At 36.4% G+C, this 22,321-nt stretch overlaps 1 protein-coding gene across 2 annotated transcripts in view; it reads left to right on the forward strand.

The window, feature by feature from the left end:
• CWC27 (CWC27 spliceosome associated cyclophilin) overlaps nt 1–22,321 on the forward strand; it is a 124,204-nt gene that overhangs the window by 1,645 nt on the left and 100,238 nt on the right. For both annotated transcript variants that reach the window (XM_084505252.1, XM_084505253.1), the window contains exons 3-10: nt 1,270–1,382; nt 3,427–3,570; nt 4,322–4,420; nt 4,585–4,688; nt 5,750–5,819; nt 8,539–8,618; nt 11,102–11,129; nt 17,529–17,708. In XM_084505252.1, coding sequence (XP_084361378.1) covers nt 1,270–1,382; nt 3,427–3,570; nt 4,322–4,420; nt 4,585–4,688; nt 5,750–5,819; nt 8,539–8,618; nt 11,102–11,129; nt 17,529–17,708 — 818 coding nt within the window. The remainder of the gene's footprint in view (nt 1–1,269; nt 1,383–3,426; nt 3,571–4,321; nt 4,421–4,584; nt 4,689–5,749; nt 5,820–8,538; nt 8,619–11,101; nt 11,130–17,528; nt 17,709–22,321) is intronic.

Raw genomic sequence — 22,321 nt, forward strand, 5'->3', positions numbered from 1 at the left:
AACTTTTTTTTCAGGATCATTTTTGATATTTCACTTGATGTAGTTTTTTATTGTCTGAAGCTCTGTAACACTTTTCGCTTAAGTAGCGGGTACCAGAATGAGAAGTTTTGTGTTGGGAAAAATATACCAGGAATGTGCAAAGGACCTTGCCCTTTTACGTGTCTTCTAGCTGCTGCTGTTATCCCATTTATACATTTATAGGGTTGTTAAGAGTTCTTTTAGCCCTCCTCTGTTAAAGAAAAATAGCAGTCTGGGATTTGTGCCTCCTGCACAGATCAAGTCTGCCCTGTGCTCTTACATATGTGTAGGTGTGGATTTTTTTCTTGCAATGGTAAATCAACTTCTCAGCCCTTGTTGAGTTCTAGGAGTAACCTTCAGTTATTCTCAGTCTTAAAAAAAAAATGGACTTTAATTTCTTTCTGAATTTGTGTGACTACTGTGTTGGATTCTGTGCTTTGTATGGTAAACTCGAGTGTCTTCCTCTTTGAATACCATAGAGTATAATCATCCGTGAATATACGTACCTGTACTGCATCTCTGGCAGATCCTGCTTTGTCTGGCAGCATACTGCAGATTTAAAAAAAAATAAACAGGAAATATATGTTGTGTTACATTCTCAATCCTTATGTTTTCATTCAATCTCATAACACTTTTCAGATACACTTATCTGTCTATAATAAAACATGTATCTATAGAGAGGTACATATACAGAGAGAGAGACAATAAGAAGATGACCTAGGGAGCAGAATATACCACATACTTTGTTCTGTGAACATTATCAATCTGTGTACAGTATAGGTGAAAGGGATAACACCTGTGTTCCATGCTGGTGAATGAAAATGCTAACCATTTGGTGTAGGAATATGAATAACTATATATGTGAGATGTTGTCTGAGACAGAACGTGGTAGATGACTCTCTCTTTAAAACAATGTATGTTGGTGGCACTATCTGGTGGATATGTGTTTCAGCACTATCTAGTGATAACGCTGAAAAGAAAATAACGATATAATCTTGTCAGTGATGTGCAATACCTTCTGCAGCAGAAATTTATTATTTTCATAAATGTAATCAGCAATACTTTGTAGGTGAGATACAGTCACACTGTGTAAGTCAGTGGAAGACAAGGCAACCTACTCAAAACAGCAGAATCCAATTACAGTGGTTGTCTTCTAGAACTCTAGTCATTGATGTGTCTGCATAATTTACATGGAGTGTGATTTTGAGACCATTTAAATATACTTGATGATCTTTTCCTTTTCTTTTTCAGAGTATTACAATAACACAATATTTCACAGAGTAGTGCCTGGTTTTATAGTGCAAGGAGGTGATCCCACTGGTACTGGATCAGGCGGAGAATCAATATATGGAGCTCCCTTCAAGGTACATAAATGTGTATCTTATGCATCAGTTTTTGATAAGTCCCTAGCGGTTGTTTTTCCTACTCTGTTAGGCTGCAAGACAGCTAACATTATATAAGAAAGGCAAGTTTATTTGTATACTGTGTTTGCTTTCACACGTTGCTTCAGTATTTTTGAGTGTCAATTTTTTAATTGAGAGCTCTAAAATCTAAAATCTGTTCTGATGCTATAATAAATGCATAACCTTACTAGCATGCACTTTCCCAAGGAAGAATGGGGGCGAATCATTCAGAGTAGGTGTTTGTATGTTTTAACCTCAGGAGGATCAACAATGCAAAACACAAGTCCTACACCTAGGCTGGGGAAATCCCAAGTACAAATTCAGGCTGGGCTGAGAATGAATTGAGAGCAGCTGTGAGGAGAAGGACTTGGGCATGTTGGTTGATGATAAAGTCAGTATGAGCTGGGAAATGTGTGCTTGCAGACCAGAAAGCCAACTGTATCCTGGGCTGTATCAAAAGAAACGTGGCCAGCAGGGCAAGGGAGTGATTCTGCCCCTCTGCTCTGCTCTTGTGAGACCCTACCTGCATTCACCTCTGGAACCCCCAGCATAAGAAGGACATGGACCTTTGTTCCAATTTTCAAGAAAGGCAAGAAAAAAGACCCTTGTAACTACAGACATATCAGTCTGAGGAGGGACTCTTTGTCAGGGAGTGCGGTGTTAGGACAAGAATTAATGGCTTTAAAGTAAAAAGAAGGCAGATTTAGATTAGGTTATATATTAGGAAGAAATTCTCAGAGGGTGGTGAGGCACTGGCAAAGGCTGCCCAGAGAAGCTGTGGATGCCAAGTCCCTGGAAGTGTTCAAGGCCAGGCTGGATGGGGCTTTGGGCAACTTGGTCTAGTAGCAGATATCCATGCTCATGGCAGGGGTGTTGAAACTAGATGATCTTTAAGGTCCTTTCCAACCCAAATCATTCTATGATTCTGTAATTCTGGGTGGCAAACTAAGATGCAGAAATGTACATTGTGTGTTTTATCTCAGTTAGCAAAGGTCTCTGAATATTGCATATGTATTCATTTTTATTATAGTAGTGGCATTGCTCATGTCTTGAGCAGGATGCTCATAGAGTGAAGCTATACCTGCACAGCAGCTGTGTTCTGTTCTGCTTCATTACTTTATTTCACTTAGGACAAACACCTTTAGTTTGTGAATGAAGCTACATAGCCAGTCTCCGGGCCTTCTGTCCACCTGATGCAAGAGTAGACTTCTGCATGTGGCAAAAACATGGAGTTTGGAAGAAATTGGTACCTGATCAGAGTTCAAAACAAATACTCCCAGTACTGTAGTAGCAACACTACTACAAATTAGTGATATTATTCAGTATTACAGTGTTTAGAATTCTGGTACTGCAATGATATTAATATATTACTTATCACTTTCATCTTCTGCAAAAGTCTTCCCCTGTCTTCTCATGCTCCACAAAATGTTTTTTCTTTGGATTGGGGTAATACTGTACTACTGCAATGTTATTAAACCTCCAGTTTTCTTACATCAATTAGGATTTCTCCTAAATAGAGCAATTAACTGAAATGATAGTTTTAGAAGAAATATACATAACACAGTTACTTTAAGAATGATTTTTTGTAGTATTGGAGGGAGCATTAATTCCAACAGAAATAATTAACAGCAATTATTAGGCAATGTGTGGAAAAAGTTAACAAGACAGAACTTACATTTTCTTAATTTCTGTTTCTTTCTATTATCAGCATAGTAGCTTCTATTTTTTTTCCTTTAGAGTTTGTTGATTATGTGTTGTGGGGTTTTTTTGAAAGAAGATTGGTCATTTGTTTGCATTACAGGAACTAAGAGAAACAACCAGGCAAATATTTTTTACTTCTGAAAACAGAAGCTTTTAAATGCAATCTTGGCATTAAAATTACTTTCATTTTGTTAATGTCCTGTTTTTTTTGTTTGTTTGTTTTTAAATTAACAGTTCATTTCAGTGTGTGTAAGTTGATATAAATATATGGTGATTAAATACTTTACTTTTTTGTCTTTTCCAGGATGAGTTCCACTCACGACTGCGATTTAATCGAAGAGGACTTGTTGCTATGGCAAATGCCGGGCCCCATGATAATGGCAGCCAGTTTTTCTTTACGTTGGGTCGTGCAGATGAACTCAACAACAAGCACACAATCTTTGGAAAGGTCTGCTACACGGACTAGAATCCCAGTTTGACAGAAGCAGCTATGTGTTTCTCTGAGTTCAAAGACTCTTTTAGTGTTGTATTCTGTTATATGCATGTGAACCTTATTTCACTCCTTTCTAACTGTCTCCATTCTCTTTGTTTCCTGTGTCTGATAGAAATGTTCTTGTTTTTTTCCCAATGTTATCTGCTTTGTTACTGTTTTTCTTCTAAATGATATTTTAGTGCTGTACTTTCTTTTGAATAATCTCTTACTAAAGATACTGAATTTTATTAATCTAGTCTAATACTGGTAATAGTTTATAAAATGCTGCTTGAAAATCGTACTTAATCAAGGTGAATCAGGAAAATGAAAAATGTAAGACAAATTTACCACTTCCCTGGTTTACCTGAAAGAAAAGAAACCCAACATTTTTTCTACTTCACAATATCTTTTATTTTCCTGTTTCACAGTGCCCATTAATAATTTGACATATCTCCTTGTATACGCTCTCAAAAATACACATTTAGCTAACTATGTTCTTTCAACTTTGCTGTTAATTTAAAAAATAAAACCATTTGCACTATACTTAACTCTCTTCTAAAAAGTCTTACATGTATATAGTATTTCCTGTAATCACCTGTTTTTCAAAATTCTTCACGTAATAAATGCCTTGCATTTTTCAGAATATTTAACAAAAATTATAAGGGCACAGTTTCAAGCCCCTTTTTTTTTTTTTTTTTTTTTTTTTTTTTTTTAATAAATGTGACAGGTTACAGGGGATACGATATATAACATGTTGCGGCTGGCTGAAGTAGAAGTTGACAAGGAAGAAAGACCACTCAGTCCACACAAAATAAGAAGTAGTGAGGTGCGTGTGTTCTTTTTTAAAATTTGAAATTTTAAGATTCTTCTGTTTGCAGAATCTTGTATGAAAACCTGGTATATCTTTTATATATTATTTTTAAAATATTGAATCACTTAATCATAACAAAATGGTTATTAGAGATGTCTAAAATACTATTTTTTTCATAGGTTTTGTTTAATCCTTTTGATGACATTGTTCCAAGACCAAATAGAAGACTGAAGAAGGACAAACCAGAAGAAGAAGATAAAAAGCCCAAAGTAAAAGGCACAAAGTAAATACATTCAATATAAGTGGTGATTTTTTTTACCTTTACTTTGCAGCTTGGTAATTTTCTATTTCTGCTTTTGAAACCCAAGTGTTTAACAAAATGCAAGAAGAGTGTTCTCTAATGTTAGCAAAATTTCCTAGCTCTATTTCTTAAAGAGATGATACAAATCTAGTTGCTCTGATTAAAGTGGTTCCTGTGCATCAGCTGAGCTATATACTGTTTTGCACATGCCAATAGTTCAGTGCAAAAGAGACTAAAAATATAGTAAGTGTAAGTATACACTATAAGTATAGTGTAAGCCTGTGGCAGGAATATGCAATCATTCTTTTGCGACTGAAATGACACAGAAGTTAATGCATGTTATTAACTTGGGCTCAATTGTTTGAGATTTTTAATGTATTTTATCAGCTACCAGTTCTCTCCCACTAAAATACTCGGCAGAAGGCAAACATTTAGACATAGGAAACTTCAGTTTCTGCGAATGAAATTTAGTAGATTTAAACATTTAATGAAAAGTAATAGGCAATCTGAACTATGTACATGCTGTCAATTCTGTTGGACAGAAGTAGACCATATTGCAAATAGCTGTTTCCAACACAGGGTAAAAAGAAAAATAAAGAAAAATAATCACAGAATTACGTTCTGTGATTATATGCATTTAATGCCTTTCTCAGCTGTTGTATCTTTAAGTTTTTTGTGTTTGGTACTTGAACATTGCTATATTGGAAAAAAAATATAAATCTGTCAGCATTTATGAGTTTATAGAAGGTTTTAAATTCTGTCTTGCCATTTTGTAAGTGACTTTAAACTACTTTAACTTGTAATTACCCTGATTGTTCTGTCTCAAGTATAGAATAGAAACATTACTTCCTAAATACTGCTTAAGTTAAATACTGTTTATTGTAAAAACATGTTATACTTGTTAGAAATTGGTATGTTTATCAGGGGGAAAAAAAGTTAAAAACAAAATCCTACATGCAATATGGAAGTAAAATATTTGAAGTTTATGGGATGTTAATGAAACATTTAAAGTTTTACTAGAAAATGTGTTTTCTTTCTTTAAGAAATTTTAACCTACTTTCCTTTGGGGAAGAAGCTGAAGAAGAAGAGGAGGAAGTCAACAGAGTTAGTCAGGTACTAAACCATCCACGCTTTTCTTTTCAACTTTAATTTCTTCCACAAACAAATAAATTGTTAACTTTAAGTTCTTAATATCGTTCTTATATTTGAGTTTTGAACAACAATACCAGAAGTGACCTTAGTTTTATTAGTCTACTAATTTAGATGTGTAGAAGAAAGAGATTTTTAACTTTTCTGACTCAGAAGGTGCTGTCAGTTCCTGCATGGTAGTGGTTATGGAAATGTAAAAAATTGTTTCATACTTCATAGTGTAGAGCTGTCTCTGCTGTTTAAAATTCTTGGAGGTGATAGATTTTTTATTCTTCTTCACCTCCTTAATTATGAGACTATTTGATGGTAAAACAGTTGAACTTTCAAAAGTCAACTTTTTCATTACCAGCAAATTCTTAGCTGTGTTTTGTTACGTATATTCATTCTGTGCCCAGAGTGAGGTAGTGATGTTGTGGGAAAAACAGTGCATTTTTATAATTGGAATGTTTCACTAGTATGAATTGTCCACATTCAAAGAACTAGAGTTGCACAGGTAGCCTGTCATCTAACATTTCTATATCGGACTTTGCCAGTTAAATAAGGTTAGTTTAGAAATATCTTTGGTAAATTGTCTTCTTCATTTCTACTACTGACCAAATTATTTCTCTAGAGCTCTGGACTTTCTAATTTACTTGAATGATTCAGGGGCCTAGCTCCTTCAGTTAGTGAAGAGACTACACTGTGCTGAGTACTGTGCCAACATAAATTAAAAAACAAACAAACAAAAAACAGTTTTCAGCCCTAAGGATTTAGGTAAAATATAAAAGATAACTGAATACAAAGGTGCATGATATTACAATGAGACAGTGTCAGGGTAGCAGAAGTTTATTACGGTTTTAACTCCTTTTTTCTTTCCTAGTTTGACTTACCCTATCAGTTCTATTAATTCTTTGTAGCAGAATGAAAACATTTTTTTAACCAAACCAGGTTGCTTATCTCTAATTGATCTAGATATTAGATCAGAATCTCTATGGGTCTGGATATCTTGTTGCATGGACTTCAGCATCAGCTTTCATTTTTGGTCTTCAGTAAGAAAACTTGAAGCTGAAAGTTGAGAATGGCATTATTTGACAGCTACAAATACATAATTCTGTTAACTTTTTTTTTGGTGATGGTTGCCAGATGGAGTGGATCTTTATTATTTCAACTTAAGAAGGGTATACTTTAAGGACTGAGGTTGAGAGAAAGGTCTGAAAGTAACTGATGAATCTTCTAGATGTCTGGGAACAGGGAACACTTTCTATTTTTTTTTTAGCAAAGTAAAGCTTAGTCAATTATTACCCAACAAATAAATAAAATCGGTATGCATCAGGATGAAGTTTGACCTGACCTGCTCCTTATTTTTTTTCTCCATCTTCCTTTATGAATAATTTTCTGCTCAGGACTTGTGTAGCCCATACTCCATTAAGCCTAAGACAGAGTACATTTTACCTGTGCTGCATTGTATCACCATATTCATAGTAACTATAGTTTAGATTCTTATCCCTGAAACTATACTAAAAAGGGCAAAGAGAATAGTTTGAGATACAGGTGAGGGTAACTTAAAAAAATTTTTTGAACAATTATTCGCTGTTTCTCACAATATGAGAGTTAAGACACAAAGATAAATGAGCAAATAATTTACCACATGAAAAGTGTTTTGTTTGTTTTCCGTTTAGGAATTTAAGTTGTGAACATTTATGCCACAGAACATGATGGAAGTAGGAAGTGTATATACTTTCAGAAAGGGATTATATAAATTCATTGAGTTTAGGGCCACCAATGGCTGTTAGACGTTACTGGTCAAATTACATCTTCTGTTATCAGGTGGATATTTAAATGGTTGGATTATATAGGGCATGAAGATTAGAAAGAAAATATGTGTATTCCAGCAGGCTATAGAAGGTGTAGATCACAGGACTTGTATCAGGTTTGTATCAGGGAAGAGGAAGAGCAGGATGGCTGCATGAGGGTGATTCTAACACAGGCTCTGTGTTCACCAACTAGGCTGTAGTATTACAGCATCTGGATACAGCCAGCAGAGCTGGTTTCTAGTAACAGGATCCATTGACAGTCTTGAACAAGGCAGGCAATAACCAAGACAAAGGTGACCATCCAGGGAGTCTAGCAGGGAGCAGAAAGAGATGAGGCAGGAGACAGAATGGAGACAAAGCTACAATGTCTGTCCCAGAGCTAGATACAGGCATGCCTCTGATGTAGCTCAGGCAGTGACTGTATTCACAGGTCTGAGCTGAAATGGTGCTTGTAAGCAAAGGAGGTCCAGGTGAAACTTCTCAAGGCCATTAAGGCATATTAACATGCTCTGGGACCTGACTGTGTTGGCTCCACAGATGGTCACTTGGTGTTTAAACTGAAGCTTTCAGTGTCTGAATTGCTGGTTTAATTGTCTGTGCTTGTTTGGTGCAGTTTACAAAGGTGTTAGGCATCTGTCATGTGCTTCATCTAGTTCCTGAACGTGCACTCCCTCCTCCTTCCCCTGCTCCCCATTACCAGTTGACAGAAGTAATTTTTCAAGTTGTTGAATTTGTTAGTCTTTTTTCAACATAAAATAAAAAAGAAGGTGTTTATAAATCAGAATGAGGTTTTATTATCCACTCTATTACTACCATTACCCCTTTCACCATCTATTCTCTCAAACATTGAAATCTGTGACACCTTTTTTTTTTTTTCTTTTTTTTAACAGAGTATGAAAGGAAAAAGTAAAAGCAGTCATGATCTACTGAAGGATGATCCACATCTAAGCTCAGTTCCTGCTGTCAAAAGGTTAATACAAGATTTCCATATTCCAGAGTAGATTTAATTTCAGAATGTTAGACCTGATGAGCATCACATATACTCATTGTTTGTCTGTTACTCTAAGAAAGTAAGACTGGCAGTGCTAGATCAGACCAAATCTTCCTCTAATGCTGTTTCCAACAGTAGCCATTGGCCCAACGAAGAATAAAGTATGGCAAACATAATGTCTCCCTGAGTAGTCTTACAGCCACCAACTACTTTCAGCTCAGAGGACTGTCAGAGTTTGATATGGTTCATCTATTTAGTAATCCTTAATTGAGTTCTCTTCAAAGTATTTATTCAGTCTCCTTTTGCAATGTTTTTTACGCTTCCTGTCTATTGCAGGAATAAGTACCTCCCCTTTTTGTTCTGAACCTAGCTGCTACTGGCCTCATTTGGAAAATTCTAGCTCTTAAGCAGAAGAGACAGTGAGCAGCCAGTCCCTGTATACCTCTCTTTACTACGATCCCTTCTTAGGCCATCTCTTTCCCAGCCAGAATTCTTAAAACTCACACAAATGGAAGATGTGTGAGTAGTTGTGTATCAGTGGTTATTCTTGTTACTCTTCTCTGACCTCCTTTCTGTTCTAAAATGCTTTTTAAAAATTTGTTTTTAATCTAAAGAAATTAAAAGTGAGGGTGAATAGTAAATTTATATGCTTGCATTAAGATGGTCTTTGGTTTTTCATTCTTAACTTCTGAATTGTTTTTTAAAACCTTGCTGATACATTTTCGTGGAATTAGCTCAATACTCAAGTCCAAGAATTTGTTTATGATCAGTGATGTTCAGCTCAGAGCTCCTTGTCATTTATGATTCTTTTTCGACACGTGCATAGCTTTACTTTTACCTACTACTTATTTCATCTCTTATTTTGTTGTTTCATCATTCTTGTCCTTCTGAAATTGATCTGTGTCTCCTCTTGTCTTCACTATCTTGAGTAACATTGTATCATCAAAAACACAGCAACCTGGCTGCTTGCCTACTTTGTTACTGAGTTTGGTGAATAGCTGGAAGACCTACCTAGCACACTACTTTGGAAACATACTGGTAGTCTTTGCTTCCAGAAGTAACTGTTTGCTGGTAACTTTTGTTTCATGTCGTTTAACCATCTATTTATTAGTGCATCTGCCATCTCAGAGCTATTTAGTTTCCTTAAAAACCTTTGGTTAGAGATTTTGTATGGGTCCAAATATATCAGATAGCTCATGTGTAGCCCATTCAAACTCATGAAGCTAACACGCACATCACAAGTCCCAAGTAGGCCATTTTACCTCTTACTTTAGCTCCTACTTGTTCAGTACTGACATGAGAATTATATACCAGGATATATCCAAAATATTTCATACTTTTAGATTATTTTTAAAATTCTAGTCTCCTGTTAAGAAATAATTACTTTGCAGTGAAATTTCTGGATTATTTTTAAATGAATTTGATGTCATTGGTTTCAACAAGCTCATTGTTTCTTTGAGCCTGATTAATTATTTATATGTGCACACCTCAAAGCCTTGAATTTGGGGACTCTTTCAATATTCCTTCCTTTTTCTAACATAACTTGTGTGACAGAATTGTAACAAATTTTGTCACAGAAAAATCTTCAAGGGTCTTTATTATTTGTTTGTGACAAATAACAGTGGATATGTTAGCTTTAGTATATCCATATGGATTCTTTTTTTTTTTTAATGTGCTAAACCGTGGCTTTATAACAAATAAAAATTTTGATTTTAAATTCAGCCATCAGTATAGTACAAGTAAAGCATTCCTATTGTAAAGAAGGCTTTCTGAAATACAAAGCATTATTTGCAATGAAATCCTAGGAATTGATATGAGATCAAAAGCAACCATCTTAACAGTGTGTTATGATTTTTTTTTCTTCTAACAGCGATGTAGTGCAAAAGGTAGTCAGAAGACATAATGACGTACCCACTTGTGTATTTTATCTGACACTATTCTTGCACTGTTTAAATTTTTTACTTACACTCATAAAATACTGCACTTAGATTGTGTCCATTGATTGGTTGTGTTTTGGTCCAAATTGATATCCAGGGCTATTCCACAGTATTCTATCTACTTATCTAATCACATTCTTTTCTTGAACCAAAATTGTTTGACCTAAAGTTATAAAATAATCTTAATAATTATCATTATTATATTTTTTCATCAAGAAGCTAAAAACTTGGCATTTTGTCTGGATAGCTCAAGATATACTTAGTAATAGGATATATCTATTGTATTGTAGCTTGAAGTTTTCTCCTGTGTTCTTAAACATTTATATTCAGAAAGGATTATGACAAATGATAGAAAATAATATTAATTGGTACAGTTAGAATGAGTGTGAAGATGATATAAATGACTAGGTTGACTAAAATTTCAAGTAGTTAAACAAAAATTTTAGTTCAAGACCTGTGTTTTTTAAATAATATCTTAATTTTGAAATACTAGAGAAGATTTAAGATTCTTTTTCATTTTTTTAGTGAAGCAGCAAATGAAGACATGAGTGAGGTAAGTAACTTTTTTTTTTTTTTTAACAAATCAGTCTTTGTAGGTTTTTTGTTTCTTTTTATTATATGTGAATTTTATTTTCTTATGGAAACAAATGCTGCTGTTGAGGATTTTGACTGCTACATCAAGTCAGATTTTCAGCAAAAGACTGGTGGTTCATTCAGATCTGTAAGGTTTGGCCATTGTGAACATTGATGGCAGGGTGGAGATGCTTCTGCATGCCACCTGCTGGGTTTACAAACACCAGATAGTTCAGTCAGTAGATGGGGTTATGTGAAGGTTATGTACCACAGAGTGACAAACCATTAGTGAGTCCTAAAATTGCCAAGGGGGATGAGGGGGGAGAAGAGGTACAGAGGAATAAAATGAAATTTATCATAAATAATTATAAAACTAAAATCTAACCTCTGAAGAGGTTAGAAGGAACTGGGAGTATTGGTTGGTAGTTGGCTCAATATGAGCCAGCAGTGTGCTCAGGTGGCCCAGAAGGCCAACAGCATCCTGGCTTGTATCAGAAGCAGTGTGGCCAGCAGGGCTAGGGAGGTGATCGTCCCCCTGTACTCGGCTCTGGTGAGGCCCCACCTTGAGTACTGTGTTCAGATTTGGGCCCCTCGCTACAAGAAGGACATCGAAGTCCTCAAGCGAGTCCAGAGAAGGGCGACGAAGCTGGTGAGGGGCCTGGAGAACAAGTCCTACGAGGAGCGGCTGAGGGAGCTGGGCTTGTTCAGCCTGGAGAAAAGGAGGCTCAGGGGTGACCTTATTGCTCTCTACAGATACCTTAAAGGAGGCTGTAGCGAGGTGGGGGTTGGCCTGTTCTCCCACGTGCCTGGTGACAGGACGAGGGGGAATGGGCTTAAGTTGAGCCAGGGGAGTTTTAGGTTGGATGTTAGGAAGAACTTCTTCACTGAAAGGGTTGTTAGGCATTGGAACAGGCTGCCCAGGGAAGTGGTGGAGTCACCAACCCTGGAAGTCTTCAAAAGACATTTAGATGTAGAGCTTAGGGATATGGTTTAGTGGAGGACTTGTTAGTGTTAAGTCAGAGGTTGGACTCGATGATCTTGAGGTCTCTTCCAACCTAGAAATTCTGTGATTCTGTGAAGAGAAATTATGAATGAATAAAAATCCTGTTGGAAATATTTCTTCACGGAAACAAAATTTCAATATCACTAAAAATAATATTGATGAAGTGTCACTTCTGAAAGATGGGAAATTTACAAAAAGTAAGCAAGTAGTAATAAATGGGACAAGCAACTAAAAATTGAGAGTATTTTAATTTCAAAGACATTGTCATAGATGGTGCAGGATAAAATTGCTTGCTGAAGTAAGAGTTTGCCCACAGCTGTAGGTGATGGGATAACACTTTGATGGAATAACACTTCGAGTTGCTGTTGAGACATGGATGTAATATTTGACTGGGATTATAATCCCATCTTCCCTAAATTGAATCCTCGCAAGTACTTGGCTTTTCATATCTGTCCACTGCGTAGGTCAGTACCTATCAACTGTTAGTTGGTGTACTGTGAAAAGTGAAGGACTGTGAAAGTACTGTGAAAGTGAAGGAAAGATTCAGTCTTTCCCATTCTTGCACCTGAACAAAAAGAAAATACTTCGTCGTTGCGTTGTTGTTTTTTTTTTGTTTGGGTGGTTGGTTTTATGTGAGTTTGTGGTCCTTTGGAGACCCAGGAGTTGGACTCATTAACCTTTGTGGGTGTGTTGCAATTCAGATACTTGTGATTCTTATGATTTCCATTCTGTTTCCTGTTGCCTTTTTTTACAAAGCATAGGTGAAGTACAGGTTCTTGGACTCTTATCTTCTGTAATTCCTGTTGTGCAGGAGCATTTAAGTATTTGAAGGGTTCTATGAATGTAATTAATAATTCTTCATATGTTCAAATATCTCATTGTTAAATGAGCTGTGCTTGGGGTTGAGGAATATTGAACAGGGACACCATAGGTGTATTTATTTAAATTTTCATTTTTTTAGCCTAGTTAATCTGAATGCTGTTACTTATTTCATAAGAATGACATCAAGCAGGAAATAAGGAAGTTTTTTCTTTCCACAGATGCTCTCCTTAGATTTTATTTCATTTAAAGATATTACCTAGAATCTAACACTTCAGGCAATTACATGAGACTTGTAAAGTAGTACAAGTACTTTATCATTTCTTTTGGATTTATTTCTGTTAACATGTTACAGGATCACTTTCTCCTTTACATGGCTGCAACACATTGGTAGTTTTATAGTCATCCTGTGAGCAAATAATTCTTCCAGATCTCTTTACCTCCCCAAAATTACAAGTCCTTAGTGTATGTGAGAAATTCTTGTTATTCTTGAAGCTCCAGACTTTGCTGTTCATGCAAATGTCATCTTGTTTCTATTATTGTAGTCCTCAAGGTCATCCATCCTTTGAGAGTCAGATCCTATGTATTAACAATCCCACATTGCTGCTTTTAAGCCTCTTTTTGTGCCTAAGTCATTAATAAAAACATTATACGTAGTGTGTTCACAAGACTGATTTTTTTTTCCCTACCAGTGACTTTCTTTTGTGTCCTTTCAGTAAAAGCTTGTTTTTATCTCCCTGTTTGCCAGCTGGTTACTGAACAGTAAGTTTCAGGTAGTACTATGGATAGATAGAATTTATATTCTTCTCTCCACTCCCCCAAAATCAATAATCTTCTCAAATGGCTAAATCGTATTAGATACGATTTAGTATCTAATCCTAGTCATTCTGGCACAAAATCTGCCATTACGTTTTTATTTCCAGAGCAAACTGAAGAATGGGAGCAACTCCACTCAATTAACAACAGCAGCAAACACTAGTTCTGCTTCCGGACAAGAAGTTTATCATTTCTTTGTCACCAAGGGAACACCATTATCCACCTGAACAGCAACTTTCCTCTGAAGTTGTCATGTAGACTGCTCTGGGCTGGAAATCTGTTAAATTTATTAGTTGGAAATGAGACGTCAGAAAAAAGTCTAAATAAAGTCAGATGTAGTTAATGAGACAATAGAAGGACTGAAAGAGGAGGCTGGGCAATAAGGGAGCCACTAGAGGGAAAGAGTTGAGGAGAGCTATATCATATATAAAACCTTATTAGAATTAAATTTGGCCTGAGATGTCAGGGGCAACAGGAAAGGACTCTATAGGTACATCAGTGATAAAAGGAAGAAGAGAGAAATTGTGGTCCCTCTCTGAAAGGCAATGGGAGACCTGGCTACCTGGGATATAGAGAAGGCTGAGGTACTCAATGATTTGTTTGCCTCAGTCTTCACCAGCAAGAGTCCTAGTCAAATAGCCTGGGCCCCAGAAGGCAAAGGCAGGGACTGGGATGATGAAGAACCTCTTGTTCTAGAAGATCAGGCTTGAGATCAGCTAAGGAACCAAAAAGTGCACAAGTCCATGGGACCTGATGAGAAACACACATGGGTCCTGAGGGAACTGGTGAATTTAATTGCTAAGCCACTATCCATCATATATGAGAAGTGGCAGTCTGGTGAAGTTCCCACTGACTGAAAGAGGGGAAACATGACCACCATTTTTAAGAAGAGACAGGATTTGGACTCTGATCCTTGTTGGATACCTTCCAAGTCAATATATTATATGACTTATTAGAGTGGGTCCAGAGGAGGTCCATGAGGATGATCAAAGGCCTGGAACAGCTGTCCTGTGAAGACAGGTTGAGGGCGTTGGGGTTGTTCAGCCTGGAGAAGAGATGGCTCTGAGGAGACCTTATAGCAGTGTTCCAGTACCTAAAGGGGGCACACAGGAGAGCTGAGGAGGGACTCTTTGTCAGGGAGTGTAGTGATAGGACAAGGCATAATGGCTTTAAACTAAAAGAGAGTAAGTTTAGATTAGATATTAGGAGGGAATTCTTCACAGTGATGGTGGTGAGGTCCTGGCACAGGTTGCCCAGAGAAGCTGTGGGTGCCCCATCCCTGGAAGTGCTCAAGGCCAGGCGGGATGGGGCTTTGGGCAACCTGGTGTAGTGGGAGGTGTCCCTGCCCATGGCAGGGGGCTGGAACTTGGTGGTCCCTTCCAATCTAAACCATTCTATGTTTCTATTATTTTGTCAGTGTTTTTGTAAAATAAATGTGAAAAATTCTGTGCAGGTTGAGAAAAATTGAAGGTTCTGGAAGTGGTGGGTTCATCTGACTTGGACAAGTTGAATCATTTTCTGTCTTACGTTTTAAACAGGTATCCATGGAACCTTCCTCACAATTTTAAATTGCTACTTAGTACTTGCAATTCGTCTAGAGTTCTCATTGTTTTTCTAGACGTTCTCCTATCCATCTGTTTGTGTTTCAGTGGAATGTTCTTACCTAACTCCTAGCCAGATCTCCACCAGAAGTCTGTCTTTGTTCGTGGCTATTAAACACCTTGAACAAAGTCTTGTCATGTTCCTTTTCTGGATTCTGCCCCCCTGCCATTAAGGTCTGTTGTCATCCTGTCTTCCTGATAGCTTAGTGAGTAAACAAATGCTTTGGAAAGTTTGTTTGTTTTCTCTGTTTGTTTGTTTTTTTTTTTTAACTCCTTTTTTCCTCCACTTTCCTTCCCTATCTATATGACCATGGTCATCATGCTATACTTGTGTGACTGACAAATAGCACACAAAGCAAATATGTTCTCTTTAGATTGATGATATCTTCTCCCAGTGCTGACATCCTGGCTGTATCCTGGTTACAGTACAGTTCTCTTGAATACGATTTCGAAGTCTGTTCTTTCTCTATGTATGGATAAAATGACAATCACATAGCATCTTATGCACTCTCTTGCTAATTAGCACCACTGCAAAGCATCAAGAGATGTGTGATCTAGATTTTGGGTTGGCATCCTTCTATGGAGGATGAAGTGGGCTTCCTTCTTCAAGGAAGCTTTGCTGTGCAGAGGCATCGGTTCAGTCAAGTTGCTTCTTCGTAATTGTTGATAGGAATTAGTTATTTCTCCCCTCAAATGTCTTTAAATGGAGGTGGTTTATCCCCTTTGTCTTCATCTGGTAGGTCTAGAAGCACAATACCTCTGTAGGAAATGTGGATGATTGATTCCATAGGTTTTTGCAAACTCTTTTGATCCAAGTGTCATTTGTAAATTTCCTCATTGATGACCAGTCCAATTATCTTACAGAATCATAGAATCATTAAGATTGTAAAAGACCTCCAAGATTATCTGGTCCAACCATCCCTCTACTACCAATGTGATCCACTAAACCACATCCCTAACCACCAAGTCCAAACGTTCCTTGAATAAATCCAGGGATGGTGACTCCACCACCTCCCTGGGCAACCTGTTCCAAAGCCTGACTGCTCTTTCTTAAAAGAAATGTCTCCTCATTTCCAACCTGAGCCACTCCTGGTGCCATTGAGGCCATTCCCCATTGAGGCCGACCCCCAGCTCCCCATGCCTTCCTTTCAGGTAGCTGTAGAGAGCCATAAGGTCTCCCCTGAACCTCCTCTTCTCCAGACTAAACAACCCCAGTGCCCTCAGCTGCTCCCCACAGGACTTGTGCTCCAGGCCCTTCACCAGCTTCGTAGCCCTTCTCTGGACACGCTCCAGTGCCTCCATGTCCTTTTTGTAGCGAGGAGCTTAAAAGTGACCACAGCACTTGAGGTGCAGCCTCACCAGAGCAGAGTACAGGGGGGCGATCACCTCCCTGCTCCTGCTGGCTGCACTATTCCTGACACAAGCCAGGATGCTGCTGGCCTTCTTGGCCACCTGGGGACGCTGACGGCTCATGTTCAGGTGAGCATCAATCAGCACCCCCAGGTCCTTTTCCTCTGCACAGCTTTCCAGCCACTCTGCCCCAAGCCTGTAGCGCTGCATGGGGTTGTTGTGGCTTAAGTGCAGCACCTGGCACTTAGCCAAGTTGAACCTCATCCCACTGGCCTCTGTCCATCAATGCAATCTGCCTTGTTGGATCTACATTCTTGTCTAAATTCATGATAGGATAGTAGCCTTTTAGCAGGAATCTTTAATGAGTTTTGTTTTCTTTTAATGGAAGATTAAGGAAGTGTTTAATGTATTTTCTTGATCAAGTTTTGAATCCATGAACAACAATCAGACTAATACCACCTTGCTGTGAGACTTTCTGCAGACCTATAAGGGCTTAAAGTCTAGACTATTTTAGTTTTTTAAGTGTTACATAAAGATGTGGTTTGTGTATGATTTTTTTTTTATTATTTTTACAGCTTTGCATTTTTGTTCCCTCTGAAGCAAATAAGGAGATACTTGTTTTAAAACTTTGCTTTGAAACATTTTTTTTAAATGGTGGGTGGTTTTTTTTGCTTGTTTGTTTTAGTAAGGGGTTATCTTTGTAAGAAGTTTCCATATTCAAAATTCTGTAATTTAAAACAAAACAAAACAAAAGCTAAAGGAGACATTTTCTAACTTTAAACCAATAAAGGAGGAAGAAGAAAATGATGAAGATGCTGATAGTGTAGAAGATGAAGCTGCTAGCAATGAGAGATTTCAAATGAAAGAACGTATTGCAAAAAAATTGAAACTTGATGCAAATGAAGCTGTTAAACCACCAGTTCAAGAGGAAGAAGCTAAGGCAGAAAAGAAAACAACCAGCCGCAGGCAAGTATCATACTTTTTTTTGTCTCTCCAGCTTGTTTACAGTTTTATTTTCTGTTCAATTCCAGTTTTACAGTTACAACATTGCTAGGTTAGCACTAAATTAAAATAATATCCTCTCTCAACTGTGAAAGATGAAATTGCCTGTTTTCTTATTTCTTAGTTTAATTTTTCAGTTTAAACCTTGGAGTTAAGCTACATTGCAGTTACACTACCTGAGCACTTTATTTGGGATGTTTTCTCTTTATTTTTCTCTGTGACTTATAAATTAAGAGTATTTGTATGTGTTTATCGTGCTTTACTTTGTCTTTCTACATAGCTGTAATACTTGAGTTTGCAGATCCTCTATCTGTGATAATACATGGCGGTCATCCACCATTGGGACTTACATAAAGTCAAGGCTTCCTAGTCTACCATTGTTTAAGTCTGCTTTAATGCAGCAGTTGTTTTACAATGTAGCAGATTTTCAACACTGTAACTGTGTTAAAAACTAAAACTGGGTTTATGAAGTTTTTAAATACTATGTTGGGCTGTTCTTAGAGGGTTGGAACATGTATATGTTTAGTAGTGTAACACTATATTCAAATAATTAAACTATCTCTAGTCAAATTACTATGTTTTTGTGGCAATATCACATAATGGCATAGGTTCTAGTCATGTAATACAACTATGCTAATTTTCAGGAACATCTGCACTGATTAGCACTCCATTTTCAGTGAGTTAACATGCCTTTTTGGAAATCTTGTATCTTGGAAATCTTGCTTCCAGAGCTTGTTTGGGAATTTTTGCATAATAGTAATTTACTAGGAACCATTACTGAGTATTTCAATAAATATGGACCTCAGAAATTACTGAACAATTTGTAGTTTTTTGCAGTTTTTGCAGTCTAAAAGTTCAATGGGTAAATTTTCTTTTTCAGTGAAACTTACTGAAGGGTGGGAGGAGGAAGCACCAAAAACATAATCAGAATTTGTACTCTAACTGTATACAGTTGTCACAAATAATTGTGTGATGAAATTACTCAGACTTTGCCTATTATGAATTCTGGGTGTGTAGTGGCTATGTTAAATTCTCTCCCAGAGCAGTTGCCTCTGAACAGAACCATCTCTTTTTCCTCTCTGCCATCTTTGAAATAGTGCTGTGTGGCTGCTTTGGAAATTGGTGATTGTACTATCTCTGCTGTAGACAGGTGATCCACAGGAAATACACTGATATCAAGCAGGATGATGGATAACTTGGATCCCCAAATGTAGTTATTAGTCCAACAGTTGAGACTGATACCTAATCCCAGTGATAAATTACATAAATATTTATCTTGTGTCAATTAAAATGAATATATGTTGTTATGTGAGACAAGAATATATCGGGCAGTTTTCTGTCGGAGATCTTGTGGAAACATTGTGCTGATGCAGTTCCTGATTTCATAAAGAGGTAGTTCCTGTTTTTCATTACTGTGCCTCTGTGGTTGATTCATGCTACACTCTAACAACGTTTGTGGTGTTATCCATAATATTCCCCTGTACAGAATAAGTATAAGCTTCGCAGAGTCAATGAACTGCCCTTAATTGTGGAGTGATGTCTTAATAAATTCTGTGAAATCAGTCTTGGGAATTGTTAAATAATTAAGAATTACCTAGGCTAAGTCCTGGTGTGGTTACCATTGGATAAATAAAGATCAGTGTTAGCTGTGTCGTACAATGGAAAGGAAGGAGTGAGAAATTAAGGCATCCTCCATGGAAAGCTTTTTCTGGAAAAGGGTCTTCAAGTACATGGAAGCCAAACATTTTTAGAATAGCAAAAGAGATTGGACTCTGTACGTACATGCTACCTATGCATCAAACATGTTGACCAATCTGTTTGTTGTTTTTCAGGGATGCCTAGTAGAACCGTAAGTTTTATATATGTACCTAAGTTGTAGTAGCAAGTTCACAGTATGAGGGTGTAACACAAAGCTAGAGCATACTCTTAGGAATTTTTGTGTTATATTTTACCATATTTCAGAGACATTTGTGTAAGAATTCTGCAAGCTAGCTGTGCTTGTGGAAGGTCAGTGTGTTTTGCCTGTTTATTCTACTCTTTCAGGGCAGTTGCAGTAGTATTATAGCCAAATGAACTGTCAAGACGCAGAAGAGGGTTTTATTGAATGAATTTTTAGCAGCTGGGAGCAATAGCCCAGAGAGACACTGTTTAGTATCACAAGTGACATCAGGTTCTAGAATCTGTTTTATTCCACATCACAGTCTGGTGTTGTCTGGCATGAAAATCAAAGGCATTGTGCTGTTTATCCACAAGGCATTATTAACGTTGAATTCTGATACGATGAGATAAAGTTTATTATTTTCATTTTCTACAAAAGTGACCTTTTTTGTAAGTGTACCAAAGGTGATTGATAATATTTTCATGGGACTTCACCACCAACAGTAGTCCAAGTGTGTGCTGATCAGAGCATACAGAAATGTATTAGGTGAGAATATATTAAAAAAAAAAAATAGATCTACCATACATAACTTGAAGAGGAATGTCTAGTAACATATTAGAGGGCCAAGAAATGTGTGGTATCTTGTAGATTTGTTCATCTCATCAGATATTTAAATGCTTTAATAAAATAATAGAGCTGCTAAAAATGTTTTTTTCAGAGTCATGTCTTTTAACATGCATGACTTTTTCAACAAATCTGTATTCATTTGTATCAGTCATTTCTTTCAGCACAAATCTATGTGTGAAATGAGAAGTTTGCACATCAATTTCAGAGAAATAATATGGAAATAATAGTCATAATCTCAAATTCATGGTATTGAGATCCAGGACTGCTTCTTCTAAATGCAATTGTTCTTGGAGTGCTCAGATGGTGAAGTTAATTTTAGTAATTTCAGTATACATTTGAACCTTTTGTGTATGTTTTTAAAAATAATGTGAAGACACTTTCCAATTTTGTATTCGATATGAAACGTAAGGAAAAAAGTATTTCCCACTCATTCTGACAAGCTGAGAAATTCCAAAGATCTTTTGTTTCTATTGATGGATTAAATTTAAACTTCAAAATACAGAATGGTTGTTTACATGAAAATATATACACATAAAAGAAATGTCTGCCATCATTGCAATAGGAATAAAATTTAACATTTAAAAATTTAAAATGTTTTTTAAATGTTTAAAATTTAAAATTTAAATTTAAAATGTTAGTGGCTTGAGCAGTTCAGCTGAATGCTTCAAATTAAATGGTCCTTAGTTCGGTAGTTAAAAATACAGTTTTACATTTGTTTTCATCCTGTAGGTGGAGCTCACAGGCTACACATTTCTGGTTACTAGCTTTTAAAAACTCTTTCTGCTTTTTGTTTGCGAGACACACAGTGTACTAACAGAGTGTAATTTCAGCTGCATCCCTATCACAGATGTGCTATTAAATAGCAATGTAAAGTAATTGTGTGGAATAGCTAAAATGAGAAAAGAATGCTGACTTCTTCAATAGCTGAATCACTTAAATTCAAATGTTTGTATTTTCTCTTGTGTATTTTTCTCCTGATAATCCTATAAAGTGCAGTTGAGCTAAGTAATTTCATTTTCTTTTGGTTTATAAGCCATCGTCATAAAATCAGTATCTACATATATGTCAAAGGAGTAGCAATATAGTTACTATCACATTCCTTATTTTTTCTTGTAAATAGAATACATATTGCTAGGTAAAATTAATATCATCATAGGTAAAATTAAAATAATCTCATGAAACTTTAGATGTCTACTGTGCATGTAGGTAAGAAATTACTTGATTCATTGTAACATAAAACTCTAGAACACTTTTAGAAGTATAATTCCTCTGACTTGTGTTTTTTGTTTGTTTGTTTGTTTTGTTTTTTGTTTTTCCATTTGTTGCAACACCAGGATGAAATAGCTAGTTTGTTTATAGGTAACTGTACTTGGTCAAACGACTGACATCCCTATCTTCATCTTGATGTCTAGGCATAGCAGTAATAAAAATAGCAGGCAAACATGCTCAAATTCATACTAAGTCTATTTCAGACCACTCAGTACAAGTTGTTTAAAAGCAATGTAGAATATAGTTAACACATCATAACATTTTATTAGCATCTGAATAAACGTTGATGCACTGAGTGTGCAATATTTAAACATTGAGTATGAACTCGCTGCAAATGCTTTTGGAATACAGACTTCAAAATAGGTTTGTCTGTGGTTCTTTACCCTTATAAAAGATATGAGCTGAAGTACAAGAAACTTCATTTGCAGTTATGCAGATTGTCTTTTATGATCTTGGTCAGTTGTATGTGCAGTTATGTTTGTAACGCATTGAAGACCGTTTTATGAACAATTTTGTTCACAGATTCTGGGGTAAAGTGAGTAGGTTTTTTTTCCTCTCTGAATGTTGTGGTCTAATATAGTCCTTTAAATACATTTATTTAATATTTTCCCCCAGAAAACAAATTTATTGATGGATGCATCCTTAGAAATGAGCTTCTGCAATTCTAGCTTTCCAAAAAAATCAGACTGTTTTGCAAGACTTCAACTGTCCGTATTTTAGTAATGTTTTGATAAAGAAGATGTTTTAGTAAGATATTTAGTAAGACTGTAATGTTCCTTCATCTCTCTGTCTCCATCATAACCAGT

Source organism: Aythya ferina (genome assembly GCF_964211825.1).
Source record: "Aythya ferina genome assembly, chromosome: Z".
Taxonomy (NCBI): Eukaryota; Metazoa; Chordata; class Aves; order Anseriformes; family Anatidae; genus Aythya; species Aythya ferina.